The sequence below is a fragment of the Neodiprion lecontei genome, chromosome 6 (assembly GCF_021901455.1).
Source record: "Neodiprion lecontei isolate iyNeoLeco1 chromosome 6, iyNeoLeco1.1, whole genome shotgun sequence".
NCBI lineage: Eukaryota > Metazoa > Arthropoda > Insecta > Hymenoptera > Diprionidae > Neodiprion > Neodiprion lecontei.
The window spans coordinates 5,361,715-5,379,174 of NC_060265.1; the positions used below are offsets into that span (position 1 = coordinate 5,361,715).

At 38.1% G+C, this 17,460-nt stretch overlaps 3 protein-coding genes and 1 long non-coding RNA gene across 4 annotated transcripts in view; 3 read left to right on the plus strand and 1 right to left on the minus strand.

Moving 5' to 3' along the window:
• Positions 1 to 50: 50 nt before the first annotated feature.
• On the plus strand, positions 51 to 5,114 carry LOC107222416. Its single transcript, XM_015661777.2, has 12 exons — positions 51 to 1,008; positions 1,228 to 1,533; positions 1,734 to 1,922; positions 2,016 to 2,126; positions 2,226 to 2,338; positions 2,502 to 2,646; positions 2,738 to 2,829; positions 2,921 to 3,155; positions 3,395 to 3,721; positions 3,870 to 4,029; positions 4,377 to 4,516; positions 4,614 to 5,114. The coding sequence occupies exons 1-12, from the start codon at positions 966 to 968 to the stop codon at positions 4,676 to 4,678; spliced, it is 1,926 nt and encodes a 641-aa protein (XP_015517263.1). The 5' UTR covers positions 51 to 965; the 3' UTR covers positions 4,679 to 5,114.
• Positions 4,903 to 8,389, plus strand: LOC107222417. The gene is made up of 12 exons (XM_015661778.2): positions 4,903 to 5,011; positions 5,214 to 5,516; positions 5,632 to 5,720; positions 5,810 to 5,969; positions 6,049 to 6,173; positions 6,330 to 6,540; positions 6,613 to 6,772; positions 6,831 to 6,976; positions 7,059 to 7,221; positions 7,307 to 7,518; positions 7,675 to 7,790; positions 7,928 to 8,389. The coding sequence occupies exons 1-12, from the start codon at positions 4,903 to 4,905 to the stop codon at positions 8,045 to 8,047; spliced, it is 1,914 nt and encodes a 637-aa protein (XP_015517264.1). The 3' UTR covers positions 8,048 to 8,389.
• A 155-nt stretch (positions 8,390 to 8,544) lies between these two features.
• LOC107222411 (eukaryotic translation initiation factor 5B) overlaps positions 8,545 to 17,460 on the plus strand; it is a 57,903-nt gene continuing 48,987 nt past the window's right edge. Inside the window, exons 1-13 of the mRNA XM_046743381.1 lie at positions 8,545 to 8,761; positions 9,189 to 9,451; positions 9,532 to 9,714; positions 10,149 to 10,432; positions 10,510 to 10,708; positions 10,833 to 11,171; positions 11,253 to 11,459; positions 11,555 to 11,991; positions 12,103 to 12,320; positions 12,451 to 12,653; positions 12,786 to 13,051; positions 13,142 to 13,223; positions 13,312 to 13,493. Coding sequence (XP_046599337.1) covers positions 8,715 to 8,761; positions 9,189 to 9,451; positions 9,532 to 9,714; positions 10,149 to 10,432; positions 10,510 to 10,708; positions 10,833 to 11,171; positions 11,253 to 11,459; positions 11,555 to 11,991; positions 12,103 to 12,320; positions 12,451 to 12,653; positions 12,786 to 13,051; positions 13,142 to 13,223; positions 13,312 to 13,493 — 2,910 coding nt within the window. The 5' untranslated portion in view covers positions 8,545 to 8,714. The remainder of the gene's footprint in view (positions 8,762 to 9,188; positions 9,452 to 9,531; positions 9,715 to 10,148; positions 10,433 to 10,509; positions 10,709 to 10,832; positions 11,172 to 11,252; positions 11,460 to 11,554; positions 11,992 to 12,102; positions 12,321 to 12,450; positions 12,654 to 12,785; positions 13,052 to 13,141; positions 13,224 to 13,311; positions 13,494 to 17,460) is intronic.
• On the minus strand, positions 12,740 to 17,062 carry LOC124295081. Its single transcript, XR_006904973.1, has 2 exons — positions 16,188 to 17,062; positions 12,740 to 13,030 (listed from the first exon to the last, which is right to left on the minus strand). It is a non-coding gene; the product is annotated as an uncharacterized LOC124295081 (long non-coding RNA).

Sequence of the window (17,460 nt, forward strand, 5' to 3'; positions counted from 1 at the left end):
TCTATTGCTGCTTCTTATCTATGAACTGTTGCCACGATACTTTTTTTTGGATCAAAGTATTGATGCACAGAACTCAGTTTTTACTATTAAAATCGTAAATATAGAAATCATTATCATTTGACGTAACTAATGGGTATGCAAATACACAAAATGAAATAAAAAATAAAAAATTGTTACATAATTTCTCATTATCAATATTTCAGTACAACAATACACATCCCATATTTTTGCTTTGATAAAGTAACCCATTATATTTTATTCAAAGTGTAGATATCCTCATTAGTGGGAAGAAGTGCCTATCTTAAAGTATATGCCGATAATCTTGATGAAGGCAATTGATTTCAAGGCAAAAATATAATAATCAAGTTCACGTTAGATATTGATGATAATACGATAATCAGACAATAGTTAAATTACAGTTATATCAGGTTTGGCATAAGTTTATAAGCAAATGTACACGTATAATTTGTCTGTGATTTTCAGATTACCGTCCTATCAATAAGTATTTTATCGCAGGTTTTATTAACACGACTATTACACATGATATTATATACATATTATCACTTGATTTTCTGAAATTGTAGTGAACTGTACTGATAGTACCATGTTCATAATCAATAGCAAAAAGACTTGGAAAGTCTCTAACACTCTATTGATGGTGAATGCAACAATAAACCAGTAAACGAGACAATAAAATTTATTGCCGTACAGAGTTATATCAAGAATCATGCTACATGATAGTTAAAACTTCATGATCTAACACCTGACAACAGTACTAGGCATGTTGCGTGCGTGATAAATATCAGTCCATGAAGTAGGTTTAAGATTTTAACACTGAGTGGGGACAACCGAATGATAGATATACGAAGTGCCAATCATAAATTTGTGAAAGATACTTTGCACTCTGATCAGTTATCATTCAGTTACCTACACCATTCAGGGTACATTGTACCATTATTGTCACAATGTGGCTACCAGTGTCATTACTCATAGTTTCCCTGGTCGCTGGTATGTAGGAATTCAATCGAAAATATTAATTAAGAAAGTAAAATAGTTGAGCCAATTGAACATATTGTTTAGAAACTTTAGAAACTATTTGTTAGCACCGTTTCACATGTTATTATATTTTCTTCACCTTCGGTTCAAATTTTTGTTAATTCCAAGTCTGAAAATCAGTGACTCAGACCAATTTTACTGTATTCACTATTCCATGTCCTTTTTAAACAGGCCAATGCCAGACGATCGTCGAAATCGATGTTTCTGAGTCAAGGGCTTTCCAATACAGTATCAGTAACACAGAAATTGAAGATTGTCGTGTCACACTGCCGAGTGGAGATACATACGAACTGCTACCTAATGACACTCTTATATCGCTGGTCGATGAGAGGTACACAGTCTCCAGCTCTGATCAAACTGTAACGTGTGGTCTTTCCATCGATGCCACTACTTTCTCAGATAGCGGATCATATTTGTTGAACATAACAGATACAGATGGTGTTTCTTACCAAGCCAACTACGTCTTGCGAGTTCAAGGTTCGTATTGTTACTATCGCTTAAATATATCTTAGACTAGTTGTACCTTACTTTGTGATCTAAAAAATGACTTATCTCAATAATCCTAATCACTGTATTGTGCGTGATAGTAAATAAAAAGATGCCACTTTAGAATACTTGAATAATAAGGGGATAAAATCGAAACATGAAATGTCATCATTTTTCAAATCTCGTTACAGAGAGGACTTTCATTTGGCCATCAAGTACAATTGATCTTATCGCCACTGGATCAGTGTATATATTTCTTCCAAACATTGAAGAAACTGTTCAAAATTGTTATGTAACTCCCCCCGGGAGTGAGGAAGTAGAAGTGAAATACGGTGCCACAGTTAGCAGCACTATTACACAATGGAGTCCCAGTTCAAACTGTAAGTATATCGTATATGAAAAAAGAACATTTTCTTTAATTCAAACTCACAATCAGCATTGCACTGATCTTTAATTGTAATGAATTTCTACAGCATGGTGTGGTGTAGAGATTATGGATGTCAGCAGCGCGGGATACTGGAAGTTGACAGCAGCTGTAAATTCCACCCATCATTATTACAATAGGACTTTGTTAAAGCCGCAAGGTAATTAGACAAGTTTTTTGAAAACTAAAGTTAGATGACTAGAAATTTTCAGATTGAGGAAAGAATCGTTGTAACCAACTATTTATAAATGTTTCTTAGATTCTTCAATTCTGACTAGTACTTCAACGGTTGTTACTTCGGCTGTAGGTCAAAGTTTGACCGATTATATTGGTCACCAGAATGCCAGTTATTGCCAATTGACAAATCCGCAAGTAAGAAACTATAACTTGCACACATACATAATATATGTGAAATAACTTACATAAGTTAATTGACCACTCTATAAAAATTGTTACTGCTATATCGACGTTTCATGCATTGACCTTTAATTATAGTTTCAAACAGAAACTAAATAACATTCCTAATGTAATTCAGGGAGAAATCGAACAAGTAGTGGCTGGACGTTGCAGCTTCAATTTATCGATGGTTACCACTCAACATAATGGAACTTGGATAGCTTCTACAGGATTGAAGGGGTTTGCTACTGAGATAACGGAAGAGATTGAATTGGATGTTGCGGGTAATGCCTTTAAAACACTGTAGAAAATCTTGTATAGCTTGAAGCACAACACTCTGGATGAAAATTTATTGACTAATGAATTTTTATATAGCAATCTCATACATCTATGCTGCATCTTCTGAGAATGAAGTTATCAGTGGAGCAATTGATCTGTATTGCAGAGTTGATGGAGTGGAAAGCGAGGTAAAAAGAAATCAATCTTCATCTGTGCAAAGTATTTCCTGTTTTTAGCACGTGAAAAGGACCTTGTCATATTTGAAATGTCCTATTTCAGGTCTGTCGGTTTGTATCCCCAGACGGTACTGGTGTCTCTATGGTAATTGGTGTAGGTAATGAAAAGTATGCACCTTATTACGATCCTGACGGGTTGTACACGTGTGGTTTGACTATCTTGGAGTTATCCAGCAATGATTATGGAACTTGGACATGTTATACCGGCACCGCAAGTGACTTGAGAATAGGATATATTTCAGTTACAGCGGATGAAACTGAAAACGATACCACCCGATGTACGACTACATATTGATACTGATAATCTTTTCCACAACATCCTCAATACATAGATAATTGGTGAACTAATTTTTAGAATCAATTCAATCTTTCGAAATTGTATACATTACCTCCTTTGATATTCAGATCTTTGTGAATAATTATTGTTCATTTATGAAACAATAAGTACACAACATTTTATAGAGAGTGCAAGCAAATCATTGTATGCTGTAACAAGAATTTTCCCATTTATTTCTAGCCTCGAGCTCTTCGACTACGTCGATCTCGGTTTCGGAGTCGTACACGGCATACAGTGTTTACAACGAGTCTTTAACATTGACCTGTAGTGCTTTAACAAGTCTGAACTATTGCTGGTTCAAGCATCCGAATGGTTCTTATTACGCAGCTGTCCCTGATGCATCTGATAATGGGTTATGGGTTTATTCTGGAAATGGCTTGTCCCTTGGTTCGTGTGCAATCACTTTTACATATTCAACATATAATGATACTGGGACTTGGACATGTAACATGGGTATTACTGGGCAACCGACAGATGTCAGTGTCGATATCACCGTTAAGATAACATGTAAGTGTTTGAATCATACACTAGTTATCTAGTGTGATGAAACTTCTATTAGAAATGTTACTTTGCTAATCAGTGCATAATATTATTTGCAGATCTTCACCTTCTGTTTTAATTTAAATAATAATTTGCTACATTTAAAACCTTGCAGCAAGCGCTTTGGCAGCTACATCTATTGAAGAAAGTGATGGTAATGCAGCTGTTGTGTGTACTGTTTTGAATACCACAAAAGCATTGTCCTACTGTCGTTTTATTAGGCCTGACGGTGTTGGCATCAATGCTCTGTATGCTGATAGCGATTCTAGATATAGGTGAGTCTCAAATTAATAAAAAATTGATTATACGAATTATCTTCAGAAAATGAATTTTAATCTTATCTGGCTTAGTTTGAATGTAAGTGACACATTTTCATCAACAGTATCATCACAGTAATGCCGTGTCTGCAGATTGATCTCACATGTTCTTATCTACTTGTACTTGTATTGGGCGTTGTAGAGTAAATCTTTTAATATTGATCTATCGATTCTCACGTTTTAAAAAGATACTAGGTGTTAATCGTATACCTAATTTATACTATGAAATATAAACTGTTTTCAAACAGCACACACCTCTGGTTTTGTAGTAGAACACATTCGATTACATTGGTTCATTATTCCAGCCTGACCGGAACTCCTGCCCGAGGAACATGTGGCCTTGCAATCTCTGAAGTTGAAGATGTTGATATAGGGACATGGGTTTGTGCTGGAAGACTAGAATCTTACAGTTCTGAAATTTCCGATACATTCAGCCTGAGTTCAGGTAAACGTTCTTCTACGCGATAAAAAACTAAGGTATCGACATGTATCCAAGTTCCTTGAGCATATGTTTGAAACTAATGATATTTTCTTTCTTTTAGCATCGAAAATTGGATTCAGCTTACTTCTGCTAGGAACTACTACACTCAAAACTTTCTTTTCCTGAGACCGTTTGCTTACATTTTGATTAGGTTTGAAATCTGTGTAATTTTCACTTCATTCTCGATGAAATAAAAGTGATTTACCCGGTATGTCTAAAGATTACTACACGTTTGAAAGCTAGGATGAGGTTGGCATGTCTGTTCTTTTGATACATTGTTCTTGTGTAACTGATAAATATAGGACATTGTGTAGATTAAAAGTTGGGTACGGTAAACGAGTACATAATTGATGCATTTTCTACTCAGCATTGCGTTGGAAATGGCACGACCAGCATCAATGGTTTCTAAAAACTACCTAACGCTAAGTCTTGGCTTTGCCGTTTTTACTTCTGTGATAGGTAATTACGTATATTAAGGTATCAGCAATTGTAAAATATGAATTTTGCGTTACGTATCACACTTACATGACAGATTAAATATATATTGCCACACAAATACGGATTATACATTTTTTTTTTTTTTTGCGATAAAAATAATTTTCAATCATAAATCAAATATATTATATGTTGCAATCACTAACTTTAAGCGTAATTATACTAGCATCAGATCTAAGGCGTATCTTACCGCTGGATTTGAAAATTCGAGAAGGAGAAGATCTTCAGCTTCGGCTGACAAGTGCATTACCTAACACGGTGTCGTGCTATGTAAAGACACCGTTATTAACAAGCTTTAACCTCGAGAGCGGAGAATCTGACAGTTCGAACAGAATAAACTACTGGACAGAGAATGGGGAATGTGGCGTTAGAGCACAAAGTGTAACGAAAGATGATACAGGAAGGTGGAGACTTACTGCTAAAAATGCTAGTCATACGCTTGTAGATGCAACGTTCGTCGAGGTCTTAGGTAAGTAACTTATATGCAGAAACTTTGAATTAGCTGAACCAAGTGATTATGGAAAGTAATCCATCGTAATAACCAGAATAAAAATAACTGAGCGTTGTTGTGTCATTAATTTTAGATAAAGTGAGCGAGTCAGAGAAAAGTTATGATATCGAAAGTGGCTTAGAATACACTCTGATGCTTAAAGAAAACACCAAGTATTGCTCGGTAAGTTATATTATTTCTTTATGACCGAGAAAAATTTTTATTTTTAATTTTAACCGGACTTAATTACATGAATCTGATTGTGGGTACAGGTTGACCAACCTCATTCTGAAGTGACTCTCCTCGTAGGTGGGGATTGTAAAGTTGAACTACAGCAACCTACCGCTGCCATTCGGGGCAACTGGAAGGCAACAACAGGAGTAGTTGGTCAATTGCAGGAAATACCTGCTAAGGTGGAACTAAATGTTTACCGTAAGTCTCGGAACATACACATTTGTCAAGTAGCGTCTTGTTACTGAAAAATTTTCTAACACTATGTTATACCCTGTAGAAGACCAGCTTGCAGTTGGATATGTAATACATCATGATTCCAATACCATAAATGCTTACTGCAACCTTAGGGATAGTGAAAAGGAATTGGAGTTTTGTCGATTTGTACGACCTGACAGCACACAGGTATTTATTACCGCTTGCAAGAATACATAGAATTTCACGAAAAGAACGAATGGACACGATACGACTTGCTTCGTTGGGCTGCTATTAATTTTGGAAATATTTGATATTTTGGTTGTTGAATACTGATTTGTGAAGGTTTATAAAAGTGACTTTCAGACAGGCTATCAATTGAGTGAGGGCTTACACAGCGGAAGGTACGGGTACTATGGAGCAGGACTCAAGAATGGCGAGTGCGGTATAACAATTGAAACGCCCACGCAAGAGGATTATGGGCAATGGCAGTGCTCTGTTGGTGTTAAGGATGAAGTCCCATTTGGTACCTACGTTCAGATATCAAGTGGTACTAATCGTGCTGCAGTTATTAGAGGTAAATTGGAGAATGGGAACTGATGACACAGTTATGTAAATAAAGATATCAGTGAAACAAAATTGTTTTTAGGCGAAGCTTTACCAACAGAAGCAACAGCTACTTACGTACATGGCAAATTACAGCTCAGATGTGAAGCTAATGTCCCAATAAGTTACTGTTGGTTCCTCGGACCAGATGGCGAAATTTTCACACCGACCCAATCACTGCAGCAAGAAGACCTACCATACAAGTATTAATCTATACCACTGCGATGTTTTAACTTTAACTAAAATTTAACTTTTTCACAGGTATATTGGTAACGGATTCGGGAAAGGGCAATGTGGTATGGAGATAAAGACTGCAGAAGTTAAACACGAGGGACAGTGGACATGTCACATGGGTCCTAGTACACCTGGGTTTGAACTAATATCCACTATTGATGTTGCGGTTTCAGGTAAGATTAACTTGAAAAATCTGAATATTATGCTTTCGACAAAGCAATCAAAACATGCATAATTTTGAAGTTTAAATTTCAGAGACACCTCTGGCAGCAAAGAATCGTCACATCAGTACTATAAATCAACGAACTTTGACCTTAGAATGCAGAACTGTTCCCGAAAAAATTTCGATCAGTTATTGTAGATTCCTCATGCCTGATGGTACCGGAATTCATATAAGTGATGAAATATCTGAAAATAAGTAAGAAATAATACGTGATCAAACGGGCGTCAGACTATTTGTAACAAGCACGAGTGACGTAATTATATCTGTGCATTATTTACAGCCCATTGTTACTTGGAAACGCACATTATTCATTTTATGGCGATGGCTTGCGATTAGGTGGCTGTGGATTGAAAGTCGACAGGATATTGCCTAAGCACTTAGGCACTTGGACTTGTGCTGCTCGTTTAGAAGTTTCGATAAACAATAGCGAAGTATTTGACACGATCGTCGTATCAACTACAGAATCATCATCACAAAACGCTGCTGGAGAAGGTGCAGGTCTTATTTAGTAATGTTTATAAATATCAGTTTTAGGAAAAGTCATCTTTTCAGCCGAAGATGATTTTATTTTTTTAATCATTAGTAACTATGACATACGCTGTTTTAAAAGAATGCGTTAATCTATAATAATTTTTTTTGTAACTATAGAAAATCTAACTGCCAGTGCAACTGCTGGTATAGTATCTGGAGTACTAATCTTGGCAGGACTTCTCGCAGCAGGATCTGTGTACACGGTGAAATGGATTAAGGCCAGACAATTGCAGGTAATTTGAATGTCTTAACAATGTGTAAAAATTATAAAATTTACGAGCTATATAATCGGAATTTTTATGAGAATTATATTTCTACATAAACAGATTTCACATGCAAACTTTATATGATTGCCTTTATTACGTTTCAGGACAATACCAGCAGACTAGAAGTAATTTCTGCATCCACAGACGAATCCAGAAGAAGTTCTAGTTCAACGAATTCTGGCATTAGTTTAGCAGACATGGCACCTCGCAATGGACGGGCATAAGTTATCGGATTGTAGTATAAAAATACGAATGCTTTTGTTAAAAATTGAGAATGGCTAACAACTGAAATCCCCGAAAATTTTTTTTTTTTTTGTTTTATCGTTAAACTGAAGTCAATAAATCAAATTATCGTGCAATGCACGGATTGATGAAAGTTTCTTCAGAACGACAAGTAAACGAATGAATGACTTAGTTTCGTTTTACAGCGGCGTAAAATCATCTTTTTTCTCTGCCATTCTTTAATCAGTCGCATTGACACAGCCCGGAATAATTTTCGAATATAGCTTATAAAAGTATCAAGCTAACTTTTGAAACGCTTTGATATCGCGTCATGCGATGCTCTTCTAATCATTTTAAGTTCAAAAATGGCGCCATGCGCACCAATCGATAGTCCATCTGAAGTTGGCTTCAACGATTATGTGTATGCGACTGTATCCGATAGGTGCGATAGCACGATCAAAGCGCTGCCCATGTGGTCGAAAATCGGTTACCTTCGTACCCGTGAGGTCTCTCTCTGTTACGGTCACGTTCGTCTTCGAAGAAAAAACCGGTGCCTGTACCGTTTTTCACGGAAGGAAAATTTTATTTTCATGTTGCAAAAACCCGTGAATTCAGACAAATATATCAGCAAGCGTAAAAAGATTGTCAAACAGTGCGTACGAGATCAAGATGGGTAAAGCAAAGAAAGGAAAACGAGCTGGCAAGGAGGAGGAGATGTGAGTTTATTTTCAGACAGATTGCAGCATTTCTTGTGCCTTGAAGGTCGACCACTTAGATCTTTCTCTTTTATTATTTAATTTCTAATGTCACTTAACGTAAGAAATGACTTGTGTCAAAAATTATTCCCATAACCAATGGTCAAACTTTCTCTAACCAATCAAGAAACATATGTTAACTTCGTTGCATAGGTTATGTTAGATGCTAACAGCAACACAAACCTATTTATGTCTGCAATGAATACTGGATTTCTATTTCCTTTGCAAACCTTCTCGAGCAGTCGATACTTCCTGTGGAATTGAATAAAATTCAATTTTACAATTTAATCTATTTATTTCTCACTATTTACTCTGTAAACATTCATCCTACGATACAGTTCATCATGTCCTAAGATGCAGTGGTATTATTTGTTCTCTGAATTTGCAGGGACAGTGATGTCGACGTAGAAGATCAAACCATCGAAGAGCCTGTGAAAGCAAAGGTCAAAGGAAAAGATAAGAAAAAGAAACAGGGAACTGATACAAGTTCTGAGAAGTTTAATGAAAAAAAGAGGGATGAGTCTACTGATGAGTCCGAAGATGAAAAACCTAGGGCGAAGGGAAAACCTAAAAAAGGAAAAAAATCACAAGATTCAGATGATGATTTTGAAATGGAAAAGCCAAAAGTTGTGGCTAAAGCAAAGGCAAAAGGCAAGGCATTCAATTAGTTCAAACAATTCTGGACTTGCTTTGTACCCAAACGCTGATTGCAACTTTATTTTTGACTCTAGTTCCAGCTAAAGCTGGCTTTGCTCTTCTGCAAATGGAAGGCGATGATGATGATGATAATGATGACGATGAGGAGGATATACACCTGAGCGACGATGATTCTGAGGAAGCTGTTAGCGTGAAGAATACTAAGCTGCAACAACAACAAAAGAAACAAGAGCCTCAAGGAAAAAAAGGAAAAAAAGGTATTTACTCAATTGTTCAATAAGGAATCGCCCTAGGGCGGCTAGGTGGTCTAGTGGAGTAAGGCTCCGGTAAAGCATCGCTAGATACCAGGTTCGATTCCTGGCTCCGTCGTTAATTTTTCGAATTCACCAGTTTTTCAAAAATTATATACGTTTCACAAAATGAATATTGCCTCGTGATTAATATTAATATTGATGATGCATATCCGCATTTCAATATTAGACGATCCGCATTTCAATATTAGACAGTCATTGACTGTCTTACGAGCTTCGCACCAAGAAGCGTAAGATGCCAAAATGTAAACACACTTACAGACATTCTTACAAGTCGTGTCTTGAAGAGGAAGAATACTTTCTATATTCACTCGTATCTTAATAAAGCCTTAGTTTTACGATTTTTATCAGCAGTCCAGAATTTTTCCGATATTTGATAGGTAAAAAGAAACGTAACGACAGCGAAGAAGACATTGAGAAAGTGCTGGCTGAATTAGAGCTTGAATATTCTGGACGAAAGAAAGAGCCGGCAATTGTAGAAACTGTAACGGAAAAACTTCAAACAACGAATATATCGAAGAAAGATATCGAAGAAAAAGATGAAAATAAGGAAGACGAGCTTAATGGGAATGAAGGAGAAGGTGGAACTGTGAAAACGGCTGCTCAGAAAAAAAAGGAAAAGAAAGAACGAGAAAGGCAAAAGAAGTTAGCCCAGAAAAAAGCTGTGAGTAATCCCAAATTGCATTTAAGAGTACTTGATTTTTCGAAACGGTTTAATCTATCAATTACTTTACATTACAGGAAGCGGTTAAAAAATCCGAAGGTGTCACTTTGTCACAAGAAAACAAAACAACGGTTGAAGTGATACCCAAACCGACTGAAGAAAAGGTTGATCGTACAGAAAAAGAAACGGATTTAGTTGAAGGTGACGATGATGGTGGTGAAGAAGATAATAAGAAGAAAAAGAAAAAAGGTGCCAAAGAAGATCCAAAAGACAAAGGTATTATTGACTACAATATAGTTTCTGTAATAGTTACAAAGCTTGTGTCACATATTTCTTCTTGTATGCATTTACTGGTTTATCTTGTTATTGTAACTTTTGCTTATATTATATTTGTTTACAGACAAAGGGAAAGGTCCTGGCAAGAAAACTATTGCTGCAATGCAAGAAGCTTTGAAAAAACTCAAAGAGGATGAAGAAAAATTGAGACGTGAAGAAGAAGAGAGAATTAGGGAAGAAGAGATGCGGGAAAAAGCGAGATTAGAACAATTACAGTTGGAACAAGAAAGGAAGGAGAAGAAGAAACTAAAGGAGAAACAAAGAAAAGAACGGTTGAAAGCAGAAGGAAAACTTCTAACAAGCAAGCAGAAATTAGACAGGGCAAGAGCGCAGGCGATGATTGATGCTCTGAAAGCAAAAGGTGTAGATCTGCCAGATGTTGGCGAAAAGAAAGCACGGCCAGGTGAGTAAATATTCTAATGCTTTTGAATATTCGAACCCCCTGAATGTAGAGTACTTAATTTAAACAATATTCAATATCTAGGTACCCGAGTGAGACCCAGCAAGGTGAAGCAACAGCTGAGTACGGAAGAAAAAGAGAAAGATGAAGAAAAAAAATCAGAGAGCGTCGAAAATCCAGATCAAGTGCAAGTGGAAATAGTAGATCAGCAGTTGCCAGAAGAGCCTAAAAAAGAAGCTGAGGTTAAGGACTCTTGGGATGCTGAATCTACAGAAGAAGAGCAGGAAGAAGGTATCTTACGCTTGTTTTAGTTCATTTTTCCATATTCTAAACTTCACAGACACGTTATTTCACAGTTTCTTTAATTTTATTTTTTATTATTGAAGATCAATTTGAGGAAACGTCGAAACCGGAAAAACCAACAGCGCAACAAATAGCCAAGTCCCAACAGTCACCGGGCAAGAAGGAATCGTCTGCAAGTGAATCTGAGACTGTTAGCGGTAGCGAATCTGAAACACAATCTGAATCTGACGATGACAGTGAACCTGATGACAAAAAGACTGATGCCGAACGTAAAAAAGAACGTGCCAGAAACAGGATACAAACTCGCAGAATTGAAGCAGAAAAGAAAAAAACCCTAGACAACCTTCGAGCAGCTGTGGTATGCGTACTGGGGCATGTAGATACCGGGAAAACGAAAATTCTCGATAAACTCAGGAGAACAAATGTTCAAGACGGGGAGGCGGGTGGTATTACTCAACAAATTGGTGCAACCAACGTACCGATAGAAGCCATTCAAGAATCTACTCGCCATGTCAAAGGCGTAAGTTTTTTCAGTACCATGAATTTTAACGGATTGTCAATGAGAGTTTTGATTTTTATCTTACGGAAAGGTATTCTTATGAAATGTATTAACGAAATTTCTGTATTTTAGTTTGCAGACAAAAAATTCAAGATTCCCGGTCTTCTGATTATAGACACACCTGGGCACGAATCGTTTAGTAATTTGAGGAACAGAGGATCATCACTCTGTGATATCGCCATCTTGGTCGTTGATATAATGCACGGACTGGAACCGCAAACAATCGAAAGTATTAATTTGCTCAAAGCAAAGAAGTGCCCGTTCGTTGTTGCTCTCAACAAAATAGACAGGTAAACAATGCACAGATCAGAAGTTATTTGAATCATAGAAATTGCCTTGATTCTTCCTATTCAATTCGATCAAACTTTCCAAACCGCTATGAAATCTCTGCCTAACATTGCGTGACTTTTTCATCATCAGATTATACGATTGGCAAACAATGAGTCGAAAGGATGTGCAAGACGTTATAAAAAATCAGGCGCCCAATACGCAACGAGAATTTGAAACAAGGGCGAAGGAAGTGGTCGTCCAGTTCGCAGAGCAGGCTTTAAACGCAGCATTATTCTATGAGAATCCAGATCCTCGGAGTTACATCTCTTTAGTGCCAACCAGTGCCGTAACGGGTAATATGTAATACCGAACTTAAGTTTTGAGTCGTTTAATTAAGTTTACGTATAGCAAAATATATATTTCAATAATTGGAACCGAGTTTCAAAAATTTTTTATTAACGTTCACAATTTCACAATATCCACAGGCGAAGGGATGGGTAATCTTCTCGGGCTAGTGGTCGACGCCTGTCAAGGACCTCTGGCCAAGCGACTGATGTTCAGCGAAGAGCTGCAGGCAACCGTTCTTGAGGTTAAGGCTCTCCCTGGTCTCGGGACAACGATCGATTGCATTCTTGTAAACGGCACGTTGCGGGAGGGAGATACTATGATAGTCGCCGGTACAGACGGACCAATCGTGACGCAAATCAGGTCTCTACTCATGCCACAACCCCTGAAAGAACTCAGAGTGAAGGTAAGAAGTTGCAAAAGTCGGGAAATTTCGAAATTCATATTTGGTAGTCTACTTGTCTCTATTGTTTGTTTTTTTTTTTCATTATTTTAGAATGCCTACATCGAGTACAGGGAAATAAAAGCAGCTCAAGGAGTAAAAATTGCTGCTAAGGATCTAGAAAAGGCAATAGCAGGTAAAATTGTTTATAAATTTGTGTGATTAAATTTACAAAATAATTTGTTCATTCCGAAAAAATAATTTCCTCGCGAATTTCTGCTCAGGTCTGAATCTCCAAGTTGCGCAAAAACCAGATGAAGTTGAATTATTGCGAGAAGAAACCGCCAGGGAACTCACCAGTGCTTTAGGACACATAAAACTCGCCGAACGAGGCGTCTACGTCCAGGCTTCGACCTTGGGAGCTCTGGAAGCTCTTTTAGATTTTCTAAGAAGCAGTAAAATTCCGGTGAGTTGAAATATGTTTTTAGTTGTTTTCTCTTAAAATGTGGACTTTATCGCAAATGCCTCACATTCATTGTCCTACATACATCACTTCCGTGAAATTTTTGTTGATATATTTCGAATAATTTCTCTCGTCGGACGAGAATCCGACGTTTATATCAACCGAGAATGACACGAAATTGCGAAACAGTGCAATCTATACCGCCAGCTTATTATAAATAACATTCTCTGAACGCTAGGTCAGCTACCCTCATTCACTAAGAATATAATAAATTCCTATTAAAATCTGCGCTTCACTGGTAGACTAAAAAAATACCAATGCTGTATTTTTGAACATGGACGAAACATCGTCAGCGAGATACGTAAATCTGTACGTTTCCGCGACAATTATTAACGGAGTTGCAGGTATAAGGTATTTAAAATTCGGTGTCTCCAAAGGTGCACCGAAACAAATCTAGTATTTTTAAAAGTGAAGTAATAGTAATAATTCTATTAAAATATAGTGAAAGATCGAGCGTTTAATTTGAGAGGTACGAATTTCTGTAAAACTTTCCTGATTCCAGATCTACAGGTCGTGTTACGGATCTGAATCACGTAGATATTCGTATATAGGTGCGTAGATGCGCATAAAATAGGTGCATAAAAGCGTTGAGATTGAGCCAGTCGGTCAGTCAGTAAGTCAGTCAGTCAGTCAGTCAGTCAGTCAGTCAGTCAGTCAGTCAGTCGCCCAACGGACAGGGTAGCCGAGCCAGCAAAGGCAACGCTAGAACGCGGGGCAACCACCAATCAGCCACTTCCTTCTTAACAGTTTAGCAGGATACGGCTCGTTGCTTGCGTACAGTAGTTGCGGCTGTGATCTGCCACGTCGGCAGCGACCAATGCCGCTTGTAAAAAGAATGTTTATAGCTCTCCGTGTGTACCTTGTCGGAAACAAATCTTAAAATTTTATTGTACACGCGTTAGGAGCGTCACGGTAATCGGTCATTGTTACATGACGCCTAGGAATATCATTTCTCGCCGGCTTTACAAATGCTCGAGAAACTTGTATGAACGAATATCGGTGAAAAAGAACGAAAATTCACTCGCAGATCGTACATTTTTTCCTCGACATGGTATATCATTTACATGTACAGCGGCCTCGTTGGGTATTATTCTTCTTCTCCCACTGCGGAGCTTTAAACGGCTTGTAAGCCAGATGCCCCGATTTTCCTGAGCTATGATACGCGTTTCGATGTAGCTGGCATACGTATGCACATACATACATACATCCCTAGTCTGTCTAATTATAATATCCTAGATCGTGAGGCGTGCGTCGCGACGCCACGTGTTACGTTGAGTTTTGTTGTGCGCCGTAGTTGTACATACATATCTACATTGCAAGCATGCATGGATGGTCGAATGGTTGAATGGATGGATGGATGGATCGATGGGTGGGCGTAATATTCCGTGACAAATACCCACTGCTGCCTAGATATCGTTAAACGCATCTGTTTTTCCTCTCTTGTCATTCTGTTTTCTCATCATTTTCCATACAACACGAGCTAATCTGCAATTGCAAATCGTTGGACCGCGGTCTAACCGACGCAGCAATTACACGACTGCGCATCTACGATTGTTAAAACATTACGAAGAACAACAAGGAAATCGTCAACCTCTGTAAGGATCGCTCCTACAGATCCACGGGTTCGCTTGTGTGACGTTCGTATCGCGTTCGCCCGACACTCTCTCACACACACACACACACACACACACGACTTCGCAAAGTCAGTATGTGATACAACGTCGGCTCTCGACTGTCGTAGTTGGTTGCGTGTTCGAACGAACGAACGGTTGGGGGAGTCGTCCTTGCTCAGGTTATGAATGGGTTCCCTCCCTCCCTTCCCTCCCTTCTCTCCCTTCCTTCCTTCCCGCCGGCTCGTCTCCCCCCCCCCCCCCCCCCCCCATTCGTCCCACTATGATGGTCATTCTGTTCTCGTGGTTCGTGACGTCACACGGCACGAGACACAACACAGACACACACACACATATGCATGGTGGATTGTTTGTGCCGGTAGGCGGAACGAGGCCATCCTCTCTTTACCGAAACGCAAAACGCACGATGTTATAGACGTATAGACGTACCTCTGAAATCTTTCCCTCCCTACCCCGTTGCCTTGGTACTTGGGCGAAGATGTTTAATGTATGCCACGTTTATCCGGATGTAATGATAATAATGATGATGAGAATAAGAATAATAAATTTATACGACGAGACGCGGTGTTTTGCATGAAATGTTTATACCGCCACCGCTTCGCAACCTTGAGCTTGAAATAATTGTTATTGTTCGTTGAACGATGATGATGATTATGATGATGATCGGCGGATGTCGCAACAATGTGTAGGTGAATAAATATAATGAAATGATTGTCTGTCTTGATCTTCAAATGTAGAGTTGCGTCGAAGTTATTGTTATTCTAGTTATATTTCATTATCGAATTTCAATAACACGCGTGTATAATGTACGCGTACAACTGGTGAATTGTTAAAACAGAGGACAGACTAAAACCGGGATAACATATCGCTCGAGAGTATCACTTTTCGCAATGGATTCGTTTTACGTCGAAATAAAAATTTACAACAACTTCTGCCCTTTTTTTACTATATTTTTTCTTTTTTATTTTCTACGTATCATCCATATATCAAGAAACAAAAAACCTACCAGCTGCTAGTCGCTCGGTATTTTTGTTCGGGCTTCGACCGTATATGTCATACGCGCGTAAACGTACGATATACCTATACGCACTTCCGGTTCCGGTTCCGCTTCCGCATCCGGTTTCGGACGTGTCAACGTGAAACAACGTGACGTTCGTCAGCACTAGGACGTCACGCGATTCAACGACATATTATGTCGTTCCACTTCGCCAACGTTGTGTAGTAATTTATCTCTCATTATTTTCTAACACTAAACAAATTTTCGCATCAATATTCGTACACGCTTTGTGACAATACACGACATTTTTCGAAAAGTAAGACGGGAGACATTTTTATATACCGAAATTTTTAATAGGTACACATACGCACGTACACGCATACGTTTGAATTTTACTTGCCGACTTTTGCTCGGCGATACGCAACTATATGTGTTTATTTTGTTTATATAAAATTGTATGTTTCTCGTCTTGTTTGTTGCGGCAAACAAACTGTCGTTGGACCATAGACCTTGCATACGCCGTGTTTGCGCGCTACGCGAGCGTGCTTGCGTGTATCTATTTATATGTATGTATGCACATGCGTATACCATATTACACGTATACGTATAATACCGATACGTGTATTATGACTGCTCAGTGTTTTTTTTTTTTTTAATCTTTTTCTTTTTCGCGTTAGCTTTGTATTTTTTAATTTATTTATCTTTTTTTTCTTCTCTTCTCACACGCTCTTCCGTCGCTCCTCAGCGAGCGCAATTATCGTTTCCGGTTTTCAAGTTATTATCTATCGCAACTCGTCAATAAACACACAATTCCTAAACGATGCGTAAATACATGTACATATATTGTACGTATAATGTAAGATATAATGGCAATGAACACGATCGGCAGCATACGTTTGATTGATCTTGAATTTTTTTCTCTTTCACTTTTTTCCTTCTTCGTCTTCAGTCCCCACCATCATGGCATTGCTTCCCATGTCGCGTTCAACATTAATACGCGCCAGCCAGCTGACGGTGAATCGTGCCTCAGAGAAAAATGTACCTACGTGCATGTGCATACGCTTAATTATATTAACGAACATGTGTTTGTCGTAGGTAGATAAACTAAGTATATGCATGCATGCGCATGTGCATGTGATGATAATAATAACAAGCACGCGTACAGGTTTTGTCGACGCGTTCATCTTTATTACTATGCGAATTATCGACTTCGTTCGCTGGCTGAATGCAACTTACAATCAGACTCCGAGGTTGATGCCGGTTGGATGAAATAATACAAGTA